We start from the raw sequence: 22,060 nt of genomic DNA on the forward strand, positions 1-22,060 counted from the left end.
GTGACGTCATTAAAGCAGGAAGTAGAGGATGTAGTCCGAACCGGCCGTTCGCTGGAGGCTTTGAAAGGGGACTTCTGTTAAATCAAATATCTCGCTTGGCATTGAACTTTGAGCTTTATAATTTTACAGGTATTATTTATGCTCTAGCAGCAACATTACACACTAGCTAAAGCTTAATAAATGGGATCACGAAGAACAGGACCTTTAAACAAAAAATAGCGTTTTGTGGCTCTTTAATGTGTGTGACAGATCGCTCAGTTAAAGCCGCTCGTGAACCGATCATCTCTTCTAGTTCATTTATATCATCAAATAAACATGAATGAACATCAGAAGGAATGTTGTTTTAACCGCCGAGAGACGTCAGTACACTCCGCTTCTCAAGCTCAAATCCTCCCATGTTAATCTACTAACTCTCCTGACCGCTTTGTCGGACAAAATGGCGGATGGCGAAGTATGATTGGTCAAATCACCTGTCAATCAAACTCTTTGCGAAGGGTCGATTGTCAAGACAGTTCTCAAAATATCCGAGACCGATGCGAAAAACACAGAAAATCGAACCCGATCCTATTTTTTATGATGAATATCGTTCGAAAATCGGAGAAGAAAAACCCCTGCACACGCTCACAACGACAGAGAGAGGCCAAATTCATCTTTAGCGATTTGTCATCAAACGAACTGTTTATTAATTGAACAAGTAACATGTACTCGTCGTTTTACTTTACATAGGCCTATGGTGGGCTGATTGGAAGAAGAAGAAAACCAATAAGCAGGACAGTCCGTTCCTGCATCTGTTTTTTAGTGTCATTAGTTTCTGTAGAAAATGAAGTGCATGTAGGGAAGGTTCACCTGCTCCAGAACCACACTGTTCATGAGGATCATCGGCGACAGTCCCGGGACCAGCGGAGACACCTGAGACCCGGAGTCCTCGAGCACACTCAGGTGCTCAGAGCTGCCGTCTGCACACACACACACACACACACACACACTGAAACATCTGCTTTCCAAAACCCCAGGAGTGTGTTTCCGAAACCGTATTGGATTACACACCTGAGAATCCCGAATCCCTCTCCGACTCCGGCTTCCGCTTCTCCATCCTTCTGTGTTTAAACTTGGCCATCGCTCTCATGCGCTCTTCATCCGTCATCCTCTTCCCCGCTCGAGCCTGACACACCACCACATCATCACTGACTGGTACACTTCACTTTACGTACATGTATGGTATTATTATGAATGACAATATTATCATTATAGATAGATAGAGCCAGTACATGAGGAAAAGTAAACAAGCACAAATAATAATAATAACTTCTTCAAACCTAAAATTGTTTTTAAATAAAAAACAAAGGCTTATTTCCCTTATTACCAGTATAAGCCCAACGCCATGACGTCATCGGCTCAAGCTATGACGTAAACCGCTGACATATATGATCTCCGGCAGCTCTGGGTCCTCAGAATTACTCGGTTTACCTTTCAGAGTGCTTATTTATCAGCTTTTGGTATTTATTGGACTAGTACATTTTCACAAAAGTTTTATATTTAAACTTCTGCATGCTGCTTTCACACAAATGAGATCGCGATAGCCTGAGGCGCAGACACATTACCGTAAACCGCGGGACTGTCGTTCAGGTGCTGCAGGAAAACACGCAAACTTTCCATCCGAACAACATTCATCCACTCAGAGAAGGTCGTGACAGCTTACTTGTGTGTCGCGACGACCGTGACTTCATCCAGAGCGAGATCAATCCCCAAAAACTGACTATATGTGCAGGTTTCCTCAAATCCGGTAGTTTTAATGTATTATAACAGTGATTAGCGCGGTTGATGCAGATTTACCGTGTTTTGAGCGCGTAACGTCGGTCACTCAGACGCCCTGCTCGTTCCCGTCACGCAAAACACGTTCACGGCTTCTTCTTCTTCTTCTTCTTTTTACATTTATTGGCGGTTGGCATACCAATTTGGTGCATTACCGCCACCAACAGTTTGGGGTGTGGAGCTTCAATGCGGATTTATATACTAACATAATATATATATAGCCTATAATGATTTAAAAAAAAAAAAAAAAAAAAAAAAAAAAAAAAAAAAAAAAAAAAATTGTTTTATATATATATATTGTATATTCTTGGTTGTTCTTAAATTCGATCAAATATACCTGTTTCTTTTAAGTATCTCATGAGAGCTGGCCATGCTGATGGTTTTGATGTAGAAAAAGAAAGTAAACCCTCTATTGATAATTGTGTATAACCTAGTTCTTTGACTTGTTCTAACATTATGGTTCTCTCTGTGCTGTATGCTTCACACTCTAGTAATACATGCTCTACAGTTTCTCTCTTGTCACAATTAATACATAGTCCTGTTGCGTGTTTCCCTAAACGACTAAGATTATGATTGAGACCTGTATGTCCAATTCTTAACCTTGTGATCACAGTTTCTCCCCTTCGCTTCCAACCACCCTGCCTCCTTGTTGTCACTTGCTTCTGTACTTTATATAAAAATCGACCTTTGGTCTCATTTTCCCATTGCCTTTGCCATAACCTATTGATTCCTGTTTTAATGACACTTTTCATTTCCATTTTACTCAATGGAACTGTCCATTGCAGGTCTGACTTAAGAGTCTTTTTAGCCAAACGATCAGCTGCTTCATTACCCTCTATTTCAACGTGGGATGGGACCCACATAAAACACACTATAATATTACGATTATGTAATCTATATAAACAATGAAAGATTTCATAAATCAAGTCAGGCCTACAAACAGATTTGCAATTTGCAATACTTATTAATGATGCCATTGAATCTGAACAGATGATATATTTGTTAGGCCCAACCTCCTCTATCCACGTGAGTGCTAGTAAAATAGCTAAAAGTTCCACAGTGTAAACTGCTAAATGGTCTGAAGTTCTTTTTAATATTGATTTCTGAAAATGTGGTATATATACTGCTGCTCCCGTCTTTCCAGTATTTGGGTCTTTTGAACCGTCTGTAAATACTTGAATACTATTATTGTACTTGAGACCTAAATATTGTTTTACCAGATCGTTCATCCCACCATATTCTTTGCACTGTTTTAATATCTCTGCGATTTCAAGATCCACAACTGGTGATGGAAATAACCAAGGAGGAATAGCAGATAACGCCACTGTACAGCTGTTAGTTAATTTAACTATTCCCAGTTTCTCAGCTTGTCTGTTTCCCACCCATCCAAAACTGTTAAATTGCTTCCTTCCATGTTCCCAGCATGCGTTCAACACTGGTTTGGTTGGATGACCCTGTTTATGCCCCTGCAAATTTACCCAATATACCGTGGAAAGCTGAAGACGTCTCAGAGATAAAGGCATCTCCCCAACCTCCACCTGGAGAGCTGGGATTGAAGAGGTCTTGATTGCACCACTACATAGGCGGAGGGCTTGTGTTTGGACAAGGTCAAGCTTTTGTAAATGAGATTTTGCAGCTGAACTAAATGCAATGCATGCATAATCCAATGTTGATCTAATTAAAGCAATATATATATGTTTAAGAGAGTTCATACTAGCACCCCAACCACTTCCTACCAGGCACCTCATAACATTGACTGCCTTCTTACATTTGGTAACATTTTTCTGTATATGATCTTTAAATGTCAGCTTATGGTCCATCCACACACCTAAAAACCTTATAATTTGAACCTGTTTGACTGATTTCCCATAAAGAGTAACTTGTATTGCAGGGTTATTACGCTTCTTAGAGAAACAAATAACCTGTGTCTTGTCCACAGAAAACCGAAAACCCCACCTGTTTCCCCAGTTCTCAACATTGCTGACTGCTGTCTGCAGCTTCTTTCCAACAAAAGCTGCATTACGACCCCTTACCCATATTGCCCCATCATCTGCATATAAAGACCTCCCAAGGCTAGCATCGACCTCTGAAAAAACCTCATTAATCATGATATTAAATAAAATAGGACTACATACACTTCCTTGTGGAACCCCATTTTCTATAGAGTAAACATTGGAATAAGATACTCCAATTCTTACCTCAATAGTCCTGTCCTTCAGAAAATTCATAATCCAGTTGAACATTCTTCCATCAATTCCCATGGATTCTAATTTAATAAGAAGACCCTCTTTCCATAACATATCATAGGCCTTCTCCACATCAAAGAAGACAGCAGCTACCAGTTCCTTTTTAACCTGAGCCTTCCTAATTTCATCCTCCAAACATATCACCGGATCCATAGTTGACCTCCCTCTACGGAAACCACTCTGTTGTGGTATTAGCAAATTCCTACTCTCTAATATGTAAGTTAACCTGTCAGTGACCATACGTTCCATTATTTTACATAAATTAGATGTTAATGCGATAGGTCTATAACTAGTTGCTTCGCCTTTATCTTTCCCTGGTTTCCCAATTGGGATAACAACAGAGTGTTTCCATGCTGACGGCAATACCCCTAACTCCCATACCTGATTATATAGCCTAAGGACCACCAACTGCGCTTGATGATTTAAGTTTTCAACCATTTTATAACATATTTCATCCTTACCAGGGGATGTTGCTCTGGCTCCTACCAACGCTCTTTTCAACTCAAATAAAGAAAAGAAAACATTTAGTGTTCCATAAAAGTCCTCCTTTTCCATTAGGATGTTAGTGTGTTCTCTCATTACTTCATCTCTACCTTTCCTTGCATCAGATGTCAAATTTGTAGAGCTATGGACTTTTACAAATGTTTTTGCCAGAGCCTCCGCTTTATCTTTATTTGTTATCATAATTTTGTTATTATATTTAATAGCTGGCAATGTATACTCCCTCCTAATTCCTCCCATCCTTCTTATCATGCCCCACACTTGACTGATATGCGTTTCTCTCCCTATGTTATTGCAGAATTGCTTCCAGTAATTTCGTTTAGATTTTCTAATCACCCGTCTAACTTCTGCTTGTGTCTTTTTGTATTCTATTAGGTCATTAAAAGAGAAGGATCCTTTAACTTTCCTAAAAGCTCTATTTCTTGTCTTAATTGCTTTATTGCATTCCTCTGACCACCAAGGGACTGCCTTATGTTGTTTTAATCCACTTCCTTTACCAATAACTTCGTTTGCAGTGGAGTGCATTATTTCTACTACGTTTGCATTAAAATCATCTATACTATCATACTTGTTTTGACTAATTCCTTCTAATCTCATACTACATGTCGTATTATAAAGTGCCCAGTTAGCATTCCTCAATTTCCATCTAGGGAAACCCATTTCCTCCAACTGAATTGGTCCCACTCCTATTTCACAGATAATTGGATAATGATCACTACCTACTGTGGTATCTTGTAAAACATCCCACTTACTAACTCTTGCTATTTGTTTAGATACCAATGTAAGATCAATTGGAGATTCCAACCCTCTTGCTACATCTACTCTAGTTACTCTTCCATCATTCAAACAAACTAGATCTTGATCCTCTATAAATTCTTCCACCACACCTCCATTATAATCAGTGTGTGCACCACCCCAAAGTGTGCTGTGAGCATTAAAATCCCCACACCAAACTGTCTTATGCGTTTCTTCACCAATTATCTTTTCAAGTGCCTCTTTACTTAATTTCCCACATGGATTATAATAGTTCACTATCCATATATTAATTTTCCCTATCCATACTTCAACTACCATCGCCTCAGATTCTTTACTTATATTTATAATCCTATATCCTATTCCCTGTTGAACAAACATAGCTACACCACCTCCAGTACCACTTTCCCTGTCCCTGCGTACAGCCACATATCCATGTAGTATAAAATCTAAATGAGGCCTAAGCCATGTTTCTTGCACGCAAATAACATTTGGTTTCTCACTCCTTTCTTCAACAAATTTTTTAAATTCCTGCCCATTAGAACAAAGACTCCGAGCATTCCATTGCAGAATTGCAAAAACCATTATGATTCTCCACATGTTGTCTGAGTTTCTTGTGTCCCTGCTATGAGTGTTTCATTTATTGCATCTACTGTTAGTTCCCCCAAATTAAGGTATTTTTGTGCTGCCTTTATGATAATTTTAATCCTTTCTGTTCTGCTTTGTGTTTGAGCAGAACAATTGACTACTTCTGCCAGAAATGCTACAAACACAACACTATCCACTCCAATACTTGGTTTGGTTGCTGTAGGCCTATCATAATCTCTTCTTGTCTTGTTAGAATTCTGATCCTGTCTCTGTTCAGCCATTCTCGCTATTGGTGATATTATCTCACTTCTTTTTGCATTAGTTGCTTTAATGGCTTCAGCATATGTCATCTTTCCTTCAACTCTGATTCTCTGCATTTCCGCTGCTCGTTTATGCGCCTCACATCCTTTATACGCAGCACTATGTTCACCCCCACAATTGCAGCATTTGTTTTTTGTACCTTCATTACATTTGCCATATTCATGATCTTCTCCTCCACATTTACCACACCGCTGTTTGCCTCTACACACTGCTGCTACATGACCAAATCTTTGGCATTTAAAACACCTTAGGGGAGGCGGAACATACGGTCGTACTTGAAAACTCATGAACCCTACTTTAATTCTTGTTGGCAGCACTTCCTCCTGAAATTGAAATAAGATAGATAAGCTCTCCTGTTTTGTTCCATTCTTGAAATACATCAATCTCCTAGCCTTCACTACTTTAGCTCCTGATACATTCTCCAAGATTTCTTCAGATGTTAAGTCAGTTGAAATCCCTGTAATAACTCCTTGCACTGTTTTCTTTTGTCCCCAAACAAAACATTTCACTTTTTTCCCTTCCAAAGTTGTCATTTTAATCATATCATCTCTCTGTTTGACGTCAGAACAGGCAATCAGCAAACTACCATCTCTAAGAGGTTTGACATTCACAGTACCTACAGTGTCATATAAAGCTTTCGTCAGTTTCAATGGGTTAACAGAACCGGGAGAATCAAACTGAAGTTTTACCTTAAATTCTTCCCCTCTAGTTTGAGATGTATTAACAATACTCTCCACATCCGAGTCCCAACGATTATCATCATTAAGGTATTTAATTTTCTTTTTCCTTTTGAAATTTCGAACTTTGGTATACCATTCTCCACTGTTAGTTTCTCCCGCGTCCTCTTCTCCCATCTCCACCTCACTTCCCACTCCTACGTCACTTCCTGCCATCTCTGCTCCACACCCCCCACGTTCACGGCTACACGGTGCTGTACACGTGACATGAGAAATATTCCCCTCAAGCCCCGCCCACACGGAACGCTCAACTTTATTGACACCTAATTTAAGTGCAGCTACGTTTAACTTTTGTTATTTCGCTTTATTTGCGCTGAGGTAATATTTTACGCTGTTCGTTATATTATATTTGACCGCTCTAACGTTTGCCAACGTCTACGTGAATGACTTCTGATCTAAGCCAATCACAGATACTAAGTCGCTCCTATTGGCGAATCCTGTCACAGGAGGCGGGGCTTGACTGTTTTGGTTTGGGGGGGGGGGGTCCTTTTATGGAAGTGGTGGGCGGGGCTGTTTGCGTCATTCTCCACGGTCGCATCCCATTGGTCGTCGAGCACTAAGCTGTAGTGTGAGCGCGGAGAGGCGTGTGATGATAAACCGCTGGAACTCAAACATATATCGAGTCAGTTGTGTTATTAATAGCGCTAATAAACCTTATTGAGAGCAGAGCCACACTGTGAGGAATTGACTAGCGTGTTTTCAATGGCATCCGCTGTAAAAAGCAGTATAATGCTCCAGTTCAGTTATAATTTCCCACAGCTCATGTTGTCTGGAGTTTTTTTTTGTTTTTTGTCTACTGACATTTCTCGAAAATATATATATTTGTTGCAGTGTTTCGTCAGCAGAACAATCCAAAAGCACATTAAATAACAGTATAACCCACTGAAGAGAGTTATGTCTATCCCTCAAAGCATCGCTTTCAATCCCGTTAAAAACCAAAGATGGCGCTGCTGTGATGAGGAATAAAGTGATGGTTCCCACAAAAACAAAATAAAACATGTTGATGTCATCATTTACTTTCCCTCAAGCTGCTCTAACCCTGTATGAATGTCTTTCTTCAGCTGAACACAAAGGAAGATATTTTGAACCATGTTAACCACTCTGTAAAGCTTTGGTCCGTCTAGTGGCTGTTGTATATAAATAAAACTGAACTTGAATAATGCAGTTGATACTGTACCCCATTAACTTGGGGGTACATTCCAGGGAAGTCAATGGGAACCAAAAACGGTTTGGTTACTGACATTCTTCAAAATATCTTCTTTTGTGTTCAGCAGAAATATATACACTTCTTCACATCTAAACAGAAGTGGAGGACAAAAAAATCATGCTGTGGATAATACTATGACACCAAAGGGCAGTTCACACCAACACAGGACGGGACTTAAGGCATAATTCTGACTTTTTATGTCATAATTTCAATTTTGAATCTCATAAATATTACTTAGTATGTCAATTTAAAAATTGTATCTCATTAATATGACTTAGTATGTCATACTTCAAATTTTCTATGTCATAATTCTGTCAAAAGCCTGTTTTTTACCAGCAGCTGGAGACAACAAACATGAGAAATCCACTCACAGCATTCTGATCAAAGAAATCAGATATATTTCTTTAAATATTGTGAGTTTATTGTTTTATAAAATATAAGAGGACACATTTGACGTGGACATGTACATGCACTGTATTTACTAACTCAGGTGCTTTTTTTTTTTTTTTTTTTACAATTTTATTATAAAGAATCCAGACCGCTGAACTGTGAGCGACACCAAGGTACAGTATTTCACATTTGCTCACGTGTCTGTTCCCTGATAGAGCCTGATCCTCTCCTTCAGTTCGGCAGATTATGTTTATTATAACACACATTTCTTAACGACAATCCAAACATGCCTATAAATACATTAAAAGTGTCAGATCAACTGATGTCATTATAGTCATTGCAATATAAACAAAAACGTTTCTTAATCGTTAACCACACATTGTGTCCACATAATGTCCAGAAGTGCTTGTGATGATGATGATGAAGGTGAATATTTGCCATAGCGATCGTCACATCTGCAGCAGAAACACACAGTAAATGGATCATTTTCAACAATAAAATAAACAAAATATGTGCTCATCATTATTGTGTTAATGATGTTGAATGAGAATAAGTTCCTCTTGCAGCATCTATTCTCTTCTCTGATGATGTGGGCGGGGCTATAACCTGTCACTCACATGAGATCAGCCAATAGCAGACCACCACCATCCAATCAGTTCCTCACAGACACAGTCAAGCCCCGCCCACATGTGTTCTTGTTCCTGAAGCGCTTCACTCGATATACGACACAATAAAGAAAAGATTAACTTTACTTTAGAGAGTCACCTGACAGAGAGAGTCACCTGACCCCGCCGCGCCTCAACCCCGGTGTGTTCTCCCTCTCCGCCTCCTCCGTCTGCGCTTTCCCTTCCGCCTCCGTTTGCTGAGGAACAACACTCTCAGAGGGGATCTTCTGTGTCATTTAGATGCAAGTGAATAAATGAAGGAATGAATACTCACTGTTGATTCCTCAGGTGGTGTCGCCTGGGCCTGAGTGACAGACAGTAAGTTAGAGGAATAGATCAAGAGCCGGAGCAGTGATGAACGGATGAGCGGGTCATGTTACCTGCACTCACAGCTCTGGTGTTCCTGGAAGGACAGAAGCTCGTACTCTCTGCTCCTCTCTGATGGAGTGATTCTCAGCAGCTGATGGAGAACACACACACACACACACACCAAGGTAGGTTATTTTGGCAAGAAGTGTGTTACTCATAGCTGGACTATATCAGGTCGATGGTTAACCTTCTCATAGCTGGAGTATATCGGGTCTATAGTTAATCTAGGTGGAGAAATGACGGCTATTTGTTGCTGGGAGGTCTTGCCTGGATGGTGATGTTGCGTGTGCGGATGGGGAAGCAGGCCAGCTTCTCGTCATTGCAGCAGCCGGAGCAGCGCAGCAATGGGACGCAGCCGGGACTGTATATGTGCTCCACGCCTCCGGGATACTCCTGATCCACCTCCACCATCTGCTCCGTGGAGTGACACAGACCGCGGCTCCAGGCCTCGGGGAACAGCATCACTGCAACACAGACATCAGCACTCACTGCAACTGCTCACTGCAACTGCTCACTGCAACAACTACTCACTGCAACTGCTCACTGCAACTGCTCACTGCAACTGCTCACTGCAACTGCTCACTGCAACAACTACTCACTGCAACTGCTCACTGCACCTGCTCACTGCAACAACTGCTCACTGCAACTGCTCCTCACTGCACCTGCTCCTCACTGCACCTGCTCCTCACTGCACCTGCTCACTGCAACTGCTCCTCACTGCACCTGCTCCTCACTGCACCTGCTCCTCACTGCACCTGCTCACTGCAACTGCTCCTCACTGCACCTGCTCACTGCAACTGCTCCTCACTGCACCTGCTCACTGCACATGCTCCTCACTGCAACAACTGCTCACTGCAACTGCTCACTGCACCTGCTCACTGCAACTGCTCCTCACTGGACCTGCTCACTGCAACTGCTCCTCACTGCACCTGCTCACTGCAACAACTGCTCACTGCAACTGCTCACTGCACCTGCTCACTGCACATGCTCACTGCAACTGCTCCTCACTGCACCTGCTCACTGCAACAACTGCTCACTGCAACTGCTCACTGCACCTGCTCACTGCAACAACTACTCACTGCAACTGCTCACTGCACCTGCTCCTCACTGCACCTGCTCACTGCAACTGCTCCTCACTGCACCTGCTCCTCACTGCACCTGCTCACTGCACATGCTCCTCACTGCACCTGCTCACTGCAACAACTACTCACTGCAACTGCTCACTGCACATGCTCACTGCACCTGCTCCTCACTGCACCTGCTCACTGCACATGCTCCTCACTGCAACTGCTCACTGCAACAACTACTCACTGCAACTGCTCCTCACTGCACCTGCTCACTGCACCTGCTCCTCACTGCACCTGCTCACTGCACATGCTCCTCACTGCAACTGCTCACTGCAACAACTGCTCACTGCACCTGCTCACTGCAATAACTGCTCACTGCAACAACTGCTCACTGCAACTGCTCACTGCAACAACTGCTCACTGCACCTGCTCACTGCAACAACTGCTCACTGCAACAACTGCTCACTGCAACTGCTCACTGCAACTGCTCACTGCAACAACTGCTCACTGCAACTGCTCACTGCAACTGCTCACTGCAACTGCTCACTGCACATGCTCACTGCAACTGCTCCTCACTGCAACTGCTCACTGCACCTGCTCACTGCTCACTGCACATGCTCACTGCAACTGCTCCTCACTGCAACTGCTCACTGCAACAACTGCTCACTGCAACTGCTCACTGCACCTGCTCACTGCACATGCTCACTGCAACTGCTCCTCACTGCAACTGCTCACTGCAACAACTGCTCACTGCACCTGCTCACTGCAATAACTGCTCACTGCAACAACTGCTCACTGCAACTGCTCACTGCAACAACTGCTCACTGCACCTGCTCACTGCAACAACTGCTCACTGCAACAACTGCTCACTGCAACTGCTCACTGCAACTGCTCACTGCAACAACTGCTCACTGCAACTGCTCACTGCAACTGCTCACTGCAACTGCTCACTGCAACAACTGCTCACTGCAACTGCTCACTGCACCTGCTCACTGCAACTGCTCACTGCAACAACTGCTCACTGCACCTGCTCACTGCAACCGCTCACTGCAACTGCTCACTGCACCTGCTCACTGCACCTGCTCACTGCAACTGCTCACTGCAACAACTGCTCACTGCAACTGCTCACTGCAACTGCTCACTGCACCTGCTCACTGCAACTGCTCACTGCAACTGCTCACTGCACCTGCTCACTGCAACTGCTCACTGCAACAACTGCTCACTGCAACTGCTCACTGCACCTGCTCACTGCAACTGCTCACTGCAACTGCTCACTGCACCTGCTCACTGCAACAACTGCTCACTGCAACTGCTCACTGCAACTGCTCACTGCACCTGCTCACTGCAACTGCTCACTGCAACTGCTCACTGCAACAACTGCTCACTGCAACTGCTCACTGCACCTGCTCACTGCAACTGCTCACTGCACCTGCTCACTGCAACTGCTCACTGCAACCGCTCACTGCACCTGCTCACTGCAACTGCTCACTGCAACTGCTCACTGCAACTGCTCACTGCAACTGCTCACTGCACCTGCTCACTGCAACTGCTCACTGCAACTGCTCACTGCACCTGCTCACTGCAACTGCTCACTGCAACTGCTCACTGCAACAACTGCTCACTGCACCTGCTCACTGCAACAACTGCTCACTGCAACAACTGCTCACTGCAACTGCTCACTGCAACTGCTCACTGCAACAACTGCTCACTGCAACTGCTCACTGCAACTGCTCACTGCAACTGCTCACTGCAACAACTGCTCACTGCAACTGCTCACTGCACCTGCTCACTGCAACTGCTCACTGCAACAACTGCTCACTGCACCTGCTCACTGCAACAACTGCTCACTGCAACTGCTCACTGCACCTGCTCACTGCAACTGCTCACTGCAACAACTGCTCACTGCAACTGCTCACTGCAACTGCTCACTGCACCTGCTCACTGCAACTGCTCACTGCAACTGCTCACTGCACCTGCTCACTGCAACTGCTCACTGCAACTGCTCACTGCACCTGCTCACTGCAACTGCTCACTGCAACTGCTCACTGCACCTGCTCACTGCAACTGCTCACTGCAACAACTGCTCACTGCAACTGCTCACTGCACCTGCTCACTGCAACTGCTCACTGCACCTGCTCACTGCAACTGCTCACTGCAACAACTGCTCACTGCACCTGCTCACTGCAACAACTGCTCACTGCAACTGCTCACTGCACCTGCTCACTGCAACTGCTCACTGCAACAACTGCTCACTGCAACTGCTCACTGCAACTGCTCACTGCACCTGCTCACTGCAACTGCTCACTGCAACTGCTCACTGCACCTGCTCACTGCAACTGCTCACTGCAACAACTGCTCACTGCAACTGCTCACTGCACCTGCTCACTGCAACTGCTCACTGCAACTGCTCACTGCACCTGCTCACTGCAACAACTGCTCACTGCAACTGCTCACTGCAACTGCTCACTGCACCTGCTCACTGCAACTGCTCACTGCAACAACTGCTCACTGCAACTGCTCACTGCAACTGCTCACTGCAACTGCTCACTGCAACTGCTCACTGCACCTGCTCACTGCAACTGCTCACTGCAACCGCTCACTGCACCTGCTCACTGCAACTGCTCACTGCAACTGCTCACTGCAACTGCTCACTGCAACAACTGCTCACTGCAACTGCTCACTGCAACCGCTCACTGCAACTGCTCACTGCAACTGCTCACTGCAACTGCTCACTGCAACTGCTCACTGCAACCGCTCACTGCAACTGCTCACTGCAACTGCTCACTGTAACAACTGCTCACTGTAACAACTGCTCACTGCAACTGCTCACTGCACCTGCTCACTGCAACTGCTCACTGCAACTGCTCACTGCACCTGCTCACTGCAACTGCTCACTGCAACTGCTCACTGTAACTGCTCACTGCAACCGCTCACTGCAACTGCTCACTGCAACAACTGCTCACTGCAACCGCTCACTGCAACTGCTCACTGTAACAACTGCTCACTGCAACTGCTCACTGCAACTGCTCACTGCAACCGCTCACTGCAACCGCTCACTGCAACCGCTCACTGCAACCGCTCACTGCAACTGCTCACTGCAACAACTGCTCACTGCAACTGCTCACTGCAATTGCTCACTGCAACCACTCACTGCAACTGCTCACTGCAATTGCTCACTGCAACCGCTCACTGCAACCGCTCACTGCAACTGCTCACTGCAACTGCTCACTGCAACCGCTCACTGCAACTGCTCACTGTAACAACTGCTCACTGCAACTGCTCACTGCAACTGCTCACTGCAACTGCTCACTGTAACAACTGCTCACTGCAACTGCTCACTGCAACAACTGCTCACTGCAACCGCTCACTGCAACCGCTCACTGCAACCGCTCACTGCAACTGCTCACTGCAACAACTGCTCACTGCAACCGCTCACTGCAACCGCTCACTGCAACTGCTCACTGCAACAACTGCTCACTGCAACCGCTCACTGCAACCGCTCACTGCAACCGCTCACTGCAACTGCTCACTGCAACAACTGCTCACTGCAACCGCTCACTGCAACCGCTCACTGCAACCGCTCACTGCAACCGCTCACTGCAACCGCTCACTGCAACCGCTCACTGTAACAACTGCTCACTGCAACCGCTCACTGCAACCGCTCACTGCAACCGCTCACTGCACCTGCTCACTGCAACTGCTCACTGCAACAACCGCTCACTGCAACTGCTCACTGCAACTGCTCACTGCAACAACCGCTCACTGCAACCGCTCACTGGAACCGCTCACTGCACCTGCTCACTGCAACTGCTCACTGCAACAACCGCTCACTGCAACTGCTCACTGCAACTGCTCACTGCAACAACCGCTCACTGCAACCGCTCACTGGAACCGCTCACTGCACCTGCTCACTGCACCTGCTCACTGCACCTGCTCACTGCAACTGCTCACTGCAACAACTGCTCACTGCAACCGCTCACTGCAACCGCTCACTGCAACCGCTCACTGCAACCGCTCACTGTAACAACTGCTCACTGCAACCGCTCACTGCAACCGCTCACTGCAATTGCTCACTGCAACCACTCACTGCAACTGCTCACTGCAATTGCTCACTGCAACCGCTCACTGCAACCGCTCACTGCAACTGCTCACTGCAACTGCTCACTGCAACCGCTCACTGCAACTGCTCACTGTAACAACTGCTCACTGCAACTGCTCACTGCAACTGCTCACTGCAACTGCTCACTGTAACAACTGCTCACTGCAACTGCTCACTGCAACAACTGCTCACTGCAACCGCTCACTGCAACCGCTCACTGCAACCGCTCACTGCAACCGCTCACTGCAACTGCTCACTGCAACAACTGCTCACTGCAACCGCTCACTGCAACCGCTCACTGCAACCGCTCACTGCAACTGCTCACTGCAACAACTGCTCACTGCAACCGCTCACTGCAACCGCTCACTGCAACTGCTCACTGCAACAACTGCTCACTGTAACAACTGCTCACTGCAACTGCTCACTGCAACCGCTCACTGCAACCGCTCACTGCAACCGCTCACTGCAACCGCTCACTGCAACCGCTCACTGCAACCGCTCACTGTAACAACTGCTCACTGCAACCGCTCACTGCAACCGCTCACTGCAACCGCTCACTGCACCTGCTCACTGCAACTGCTCACTGCAACAACCGCTCACTGCAACTGCTCACTGCAACTGCTCACTGCAACAACCGCTCACTGCAACCGCTCACTGGAACCGCTCACTGCACCTGCTCACTGCACCTGCTCACTGCAACTGCTCACTGCAACTGCTCACTGCAACAACTGCTCACTGCAACCGCTCACTGCAACCGCTCACTGCAACCGCTCACTGCAACCGCTCACTGTAACAACTGCTCACTGCAACCGCTCACTGCAACCGCTCACTGCAACTGCTCACTGCAACAACCGCTCACTGCAACCGCTCACTGGAACCGCTCACTGCACCTGCTCACTGCACCTGCTCACTGCAACTGCTCACTGCAACTGCTCACTGCACCTGCTCACTGCAACTGCTCACTGCAACAACTGCTCACTGCAACTGCTCACTGCAACTGCTCACTGCAACTGCTCACTGCAACTGCTCACTGCAACAACCGCTCACTGCAACCGCTCACTGCAACAACTGCTCACTGCAACTGCTCACTGCAACTGCTCACTGCAACAACTGCTCACTGCAACTGCTCACTGCACCTGCTCACTGCAACAACCGCTCACTGCAACCGCTCACTGCAACAACTGCTCACTGCAACTGCTCACTGTAACAACTGCTCACTGCAACTGCTCACTGCAACCGCTCACTGCAACCGCTCACTGCAACAACTGCTCACTGCAACCGCTCACTGCAACCGCTCACTGCAACAACTGCTCACTGCAACCGCTCACTGCAACCACTCACTGCAACTGCTCACTGCAACTGCTCACTGCAACTGCTCACTGCAACTGCTCACTGCAACTGCTCACTGCAACCGCTCACTGCAACCGCTCACTGCAACCGCTCACTGCAACTGCTCACTGCAACAACTGCTCACTGCAACCGCTCACTGCAACCGCTCACTGCAACCGCTCACTGCAACCGCTCACTGCAACCGCTCACTGCAACCGCTCACTGTAACAACTGCTCACTGCAACCGCTCACTGCACCTGCTCACTGCAACTGCTCACTGTAACAACCGCTCACTGCACCTGCTCACTGCAACCGCTCACTGCAACCGCTCACTGCACCTGCTCACTGCAACCGCTCACTGCAACCGCTCACTGCAACAACTGCTCACTGCAACTGCTCACTGCAACTGCTCACTGCAACTGCTCACTGCAACTGCTCACTGCAACAACCGCTCACTGCAACCGCTCACTGCACCTGCTCACTGCAACCGCTCACTGCAACCGCTCACTGCACCTGCTCACTGCAACCGCTCACTGCAACTGCTCACTGCAACAACTGCTCACTGCAACTGCTCACTGCAACTGCTCACTGCAACTGCTCACTGCAACTGCTCACTGCAACAACCGCTCACTGCAACTGCTCACTGCAACAACTGCTCACTGCAACAACTGCTCACTGCAACTGCTCACTGCAACTGCTCACTGCAACAACCGCTCACTGCAACTGCTCACTGCAACAACTGCTCACTGACACTGTTCGCTAGAAATGTTCATTGAAGAATAGCTGAAGTAAAAAAACAAATATTACATGAAAAACTAACTGAAGTAAGCTTAAATTAGAATTAACTAAATAAATAAAAACTAAAATTGAGACTAAAGCTTAATAGTTTTTTTTTAAATTATAAAAATATACAATATATAATCAAATTTATATATAAGCATATTACAAATTATAATCAAACCTAAAATGTTACAAAAATGATAGTATATGATTAATAGTAAAATAACAATGTAAAATTATTTTACCTTTGGAGTGGGAATTGGCCAGAATAGTAGAAACCTGTTTAAAGAAAAAGGTAATTAATAATTAAAATAAAGTGGTAACACTTAACTTTGATTAATGCATGAACTAACATTAACAATAAGAAATTAACTAACATTAACAATAAGAAATGAGTATTAACATTGTAACAAATTCAATTATTATCAAAAAATGATTAATTTATATTAATGTTAGTTAATAAAAATACAACTTTTCATTGTTAGTTCAAGTCAGCTCAGGTCCATTAAATAATTTTAACCATCTAGATTTTCTATTTTAATAACACATTAATAAATGCAAAAATTATTAGGGTTGGGAATCGAAAATCGATTCCAATTCTGAATTTGAATACTTGAGGTCAAGAATCGGATACTTGTTCTAAAATAAACATTTTGATTCCTCTTATCGATTCCTTTGTGAACATTTCAATATGACTTTAAATCATTCAAGTGCGAGAGACTCTGTTTTCAGTATATTGGATCTGTGCAGCTCTTAAAGTGACAGCAGCCTAATATTCCTGCTGCCGTCTCTATAATAACACTAATATTCCTGCTGCCGTCTCTATAATAACACTAATATTCCTGCCGTCTCTATAATTCTGCAGCACAGCCAATGGGTGAGCTAGTCTCTCTCTGCTCGCTGTGCAGCTGCAATGCGCTTTACATAACAGCTTCAATAATCTGAGGAAAGGAATTCCCCCGAGCAATCTGCACAAAGTCATCATACACAACAAGAAATAAAGCGTGGTATTAAATGAAAAAGAAGCTAGTGTTTGTATTCAAAAATGCCATGAGTTCCCAAGACATGTGAACTGTGTGGCTTTATTATTCTGTCATCAGCCAGCTTCTGAGTCAGAGCGTAAAACTGGGTCTGCCGACACACAGAGGGTTTATTTTTATGTTTGTGTGTTCCGGGAAAGGCACGTCCCGCAGGAGCGCGAGAGAGCGGCCCGTTGTGTTTGTGCGCTGGACTGAAGGGCCCTGGATGTGCGTCAGTGCGAGCGGGACGGTAATGAGGGAACACGGTCTCGGGTCTCAGGGAGAGAGGGACGAGGGGTGCAAACTAACTTTAGCCAGGAGACGTGCAGTAATGAAGCGCTCATCACGCACTCACGCTGTCCCAGACCATTACACAATAATCAATAATCCTCACGCGGCTCTTTTCCATGCAACAAGTCGAGTCTCCTCATCTATACAGCGCTTTAACTATACAGAGTCTCACCGCAGCTTTACAGTAACATGAGATTACAGTAACAGGAGATTACAGTAACAGGAGATTACAGTAACAGGAGATTACAGTAACGGGAGATTACAGTAACATGAGATTACAGTAACGGGAGATTACAGTAACGGGAGATTACAGTAACAGGAGATTACAGTAACGGGAGATTACAGTAACGGGAGATTACAGTAACGGGAGATTACAGTAACAGGAGATTACAGTAACAGGAGATTACAGTAACGGGAGATTACAGTAACATGAGATTACAGTAACGGGAGATTACAGTAACGGGAGATTACAGTAACAGGAGATTACAGTAACGGGAGATTACAGTAACGGGAGATTACAGTAACGGGAGATTACAGTAACGGGAGATTACAGTAACGGGAGATTACAGTAATGGGAGATTACAGTAACGGGAGATTACAGTAACAGGAGATTACAGTAACAGGAGATTACAGTAACAGGAGATTACAGTAACGGGAGATTACAGTAACGGGAGATTACAGTAACAGGAGATTACAGTAACAGGAGATTACAGTAACAGAGATTACAGTAACGGGAGATTACAGTAACGGGAGATTACAGTAACAGGAGATTACAGTAACGGGAGATTACAGTAACGGGAGATTACAGTAACGGGAGATTACAGTAACAGGAGATTACAGTAACAGGAGATTACAGTAACAGGAGATTACAGTAACAGGAGATTACAGTAACGGGAGATTACAGTAACAGGAGATTACAGTAACAGGAGATTACAGTAACAGGAGATTACAGTAACAGAGATTACAGTAACAGAGATTACAGTAACGGGAGATTACAGTAACAGGAGATTACAGTAACAGGAGATTACAGTAACGGGAGATTACAGTAACAGGAGATTACAGTAACAGGAGATTACAGTAACGGGAGATTACAGTAACAGGAGATTACAGTAACAGAGATTACAGTAACAGGAGATTACAGTAACAGAGATTACAGTAACAGGAGATTACAGTAACAGAGATTACAGTAACAGAGATTACAGTAACAGGAGATTACAGTAACAGGAGATTACAGTAACAGAGATTACAGTAACAGGAGATTACAGTAACAGAGATTACAGTAACAGGAGATTACAGTAACAGGAGATTACAGTAACAGGAGATTACAGTAACAGAGATTACAGTAACAGGAGATTACAGTAACAGAGATTACAGTAACAGGAGATTACAGTAACAGAGATTACAGTAAAAGGAGATTACAGTAACAGGAGATTACAGTAACAGGAGATTACAGTAACGGGAGATTACAGTAACAGGAGATTACAGTAACAGGAGATTACAGTAACAGGAGATTACAGTAACAGGAGAAGAAGAGGAGTGTGTGTTACTGAAGAAGAGGAGTGTGTGTTACTGAAGAAGAGGAGTGTGTGTTACCTGAAGAAGAGGAGTGTGTGTTACTGAAGAAGAGGAGTGTGTGTTACTGAAGAAGAGGAGTGTGTGTTACTGAAGAAGAGGAGTGTGTGTTACTGAAGAAGAGGAGTGTGTGTTACTGAAGAAGAGGAGTGTGTGTTACTGAAGAAGAGGAGTGTGTGTTACTGAAGAAGAGGAGTGTGTGTTACTGAAGAAGAGGAGTGTGTGTTACCTGAAGAAGAGGAGTGTGTGTTACCTGAAGAAGAGGAGTGTGTGTTACTGAAGAAGAGTGTGTGTTACCTGAAGAAGAGGAGTGTGTGTTACTGAAGAAGAGGAGTGTGTGTTACCTGAAGAAGAGGAGTGTGTGTTACTGAAGAAGAGGAGTGTGTGTTACTGAAGAAGAGGAGTGTGTGTTACCTGAAGAAGAGGAGTGTGTGTTACCTGAAGAAGAGGAGTGTGTGTTACCTGAAGAAGAGGAGTGTGTGTTACTGAAGAAGAGGAGTGTGTGTTACTGAAGAAGAGGAGTGTGTGTTACCTGAAGAAGAGGAGTGTGTGTTACCTGAAGAAGAGGAGTGTGTGTTACCTGAAGAAGAGGAGTGTGTGTTACTGAAGAAGAGTGTGTGTTACCTGAAGAAGAGGAGTGTGTGTTACTGAAGAAGAGTGTGTGTTACCTGAAGAAGAGGAGTGTGTGTTACTGAAGAAGAGGAGTGTGTGTTACTGAAGAAGAGGAGTGTGTGTTACTGAAGAAGAGGAGTGTGTGTTACCTGAAGAAGAGTGTGTGTTACTGAAGAAGAGGAGTGTGTGTTACCTGAAGAAGAGGAGTGTGTGTTACTGAAGAAGAGGAGTGTGTGTTACTGAAGAAGAGGAGTGTGTGTTACCTGAAGAAGAGGAGTGTGTGTTACCTGAAGAAGAGGAGTGTGTGTTACTGAAGAAGAGGAGTGTGTGTTACCTGAAGAAGAGGAGTGTGTGTTACTGAAGAAGAGGAGTGTGTGTTACTGAAGAAGAGGAGTGTGTGTTACCTGAAGAAGAGGAGTGTGTGTTACTGAAGAAGAGGAGTGTGTGTTACCTGAAGAAGAGGAGTGTGTGTTACTGAAGAAGAGGAGTGTGTGTTACTGAAGAAGAGGAGTGTGTGTTACTGAAGAAGAGGAGTGTGTGTTACTGAAGAAGAGGAGTGTGTGTTACCTGAAGAAGAGGAGTGTGTGTTACTGAAGAAGAGGAGTGTGTGTTACCTGAAGAAGAGGAGTGTGTGTTACTGAAGAAGAGGAGTGTGTGTTACTGAAGAAGAGGAGTGTGTGTTACCTGAAGAAGAGGAGTGTGTGTTACCTGAAGAAGAGGAGTGTGTGTTACCTGAAGAAGAGGAGTGTGTGTTACTGAAGAAGAGGAGTGTGTGTTACTGAAGAAGAGGAGTGTGTGTTACCTGAAGAAGAGGAGTGTGTGTTACTGAAGAAGAGGAGTGTGTGTTACTGAAGAAGAGGAGTGTGTGTTACCTGAAGAAGAGGAGTGTGTGTTACCTGAAGAAGAGGAGTGTGTGTTACCTGAAGAAGAGGAGTGTGTGTTACTGAAGAAGAGGAGTGTGTGTTACTGAAGAAGAGGAGTGTGTGTTACCTGAAGAAGAGGAGTGTGTGTTACCTGAAGAAGAGGAGTGTGTGTTACTGAAGAAGAGGAGTGTGTGTTACCTGAAGAAGAGGAGTGTGTGTTACTGAAGAAGAGGAGTGTGTGTTACTGAAGAAGAGGAGTGTGTGTTACCTGAAGAAGAGGAGTGTGTGTTACTGAAGAAGAGGAGTGTGTGTTACTGAAGAAGAGGAGTGTGTGTTACCTGAAGAAGAGGAGTGTGTGTTACCTGAAGAAGAGGGATGTAGAGCAGGAGCGCGGACAGCTGCGACACACCGATGAATCTCTTCATGTCGAGCGCGCGGAGAATGACCCGGAGCCACACACCAGCCGGACCCGAAGCACACTGCATCTTACTGGAGCACACGGAACAATCTTTTAACTACACACCAAACAAATCATCTAAGTAACTCCTTAAAATAATCTACAGGTGTCTAAAAATCCCAAACGGCGCTTTCCTTTTTGGCAAAAGTTTCAACGTTAGCAGTCTTTGTGCGGAGCGAGTCATGCACTCTATGCGGAGTAATCTGCATAACTGGGTCACCGAGGCGGGCATATGAAAGCATTGTTTCACTCACGAGCTCATGAAAGTGCATATCAATATCACGAACTTTATTTCTCGTGCCATTTATAGGCTACGGCAAAAAAAATTATTTGCGTGCATATGCCATGCAGTGTAAACCCCGTGGGTAGGATAGGGTGCGGA

General features: G+C 45.0%; 3 protein-coding genes across 4 annotated transcripts in view; all 3 read right to left on the reverse strand.

Moving 5' to 3' along the window:
* Nucleotides 1-882, reverse strand: part of znf410 (zinc finger protein 410) — a 21,590-nt gene extending 20,708 nt beyond the window's left edge. The window contains exon 1 of the mRNA XM_079639224.1: nt 847-882. The gene's annotated coding sequence lies outside the window, so the exon portion shown is untranslated. The remainder of the gene's footprint in view (nt 1-846) is intronic.
* LOC306983387 (uncharacterized protein) overlaps nt 1-22,060 on the reverse strand; it is a gene marked incomplete at its 3' end in the record, with an annotated part of 471,868 nt that overhangs the window by 107,138 nt on the left and 342,670 nt on the right. The window lies entirely within an intron of this gene.
* On the reverse strand, nt 8,572-21,899 carry pgfa (placental growth factor a). 2 transcript variants are annotated; one of them, XM_079583736.1, is made up of 7 exons: nt 21,584-21,899; nt 17,110-17,143; nt 9,857-10,053; nt 9,601-9,680; nt 9,495-9,524; nt 9,338-9,417; nt 8,572-9,010 (listed from the first exon to the last, which is right to left on the reverse strand). In XM_079583736.1, exons 1-6 carry the CDS (start codon nt 21,704-21,706, stop codon nt 9,354-9,356), a joined length of 528 nt encoding a protein of 175 aa, XP_079439862.1. In that variant the 5' UTR covers nt 21,707-21,899; the 3' UTR covers nt 8,572-9,010; nt 9,338-9,353. The 2 variants fall into 2 exon arrangements, with proteins under 2 accessions (XP_079439862.1, XP_079439861.1); XM_079583735.1 differs by having other exon boundaries at nt 9,321-9,417; nt 21,584-21,885.

The sequence above is a fragment of the Phoxinus phoxinus genome (genome assembly GCF_949152265.1).
Source record: "Phoxinus phoxinus genome assembly, chromosome: 16".
NCBI lineage: Eukaryota > Metazoa > Chordata > Actinopteri > Cypriniformes > Leuciscidae > Phoxinus > Phoxinus phoxinus.

What these genes read in the sequence shown, in the direction of transcription:
- pgfa (XM_079583736.1), bottom strand. Translation starts at nt 21,706, where the DNA reads ATGCAGTGTGCTTCGGGTCCGGCTGGTGTGTGGCTCCGGGTCATTCTC. An exon ending in TCTACATCCCTCTTCTTCAG is followed by an intron (nt 17,144 to 21,583) that starts GTAACACACACT and finishes TTCTTTAAACAG; the next exon opens with GTTTCTACTATTCTGGCCAA. An exon ending in GGCCAATTCCCACTCCAAAG is followed by an intron (nt 10,054 to 17,109) that starts GTAAAATAATTT and finishes TCTGTGTTGCAG; the next exon opens with TGATGCTGTTCCCCGAGGCC.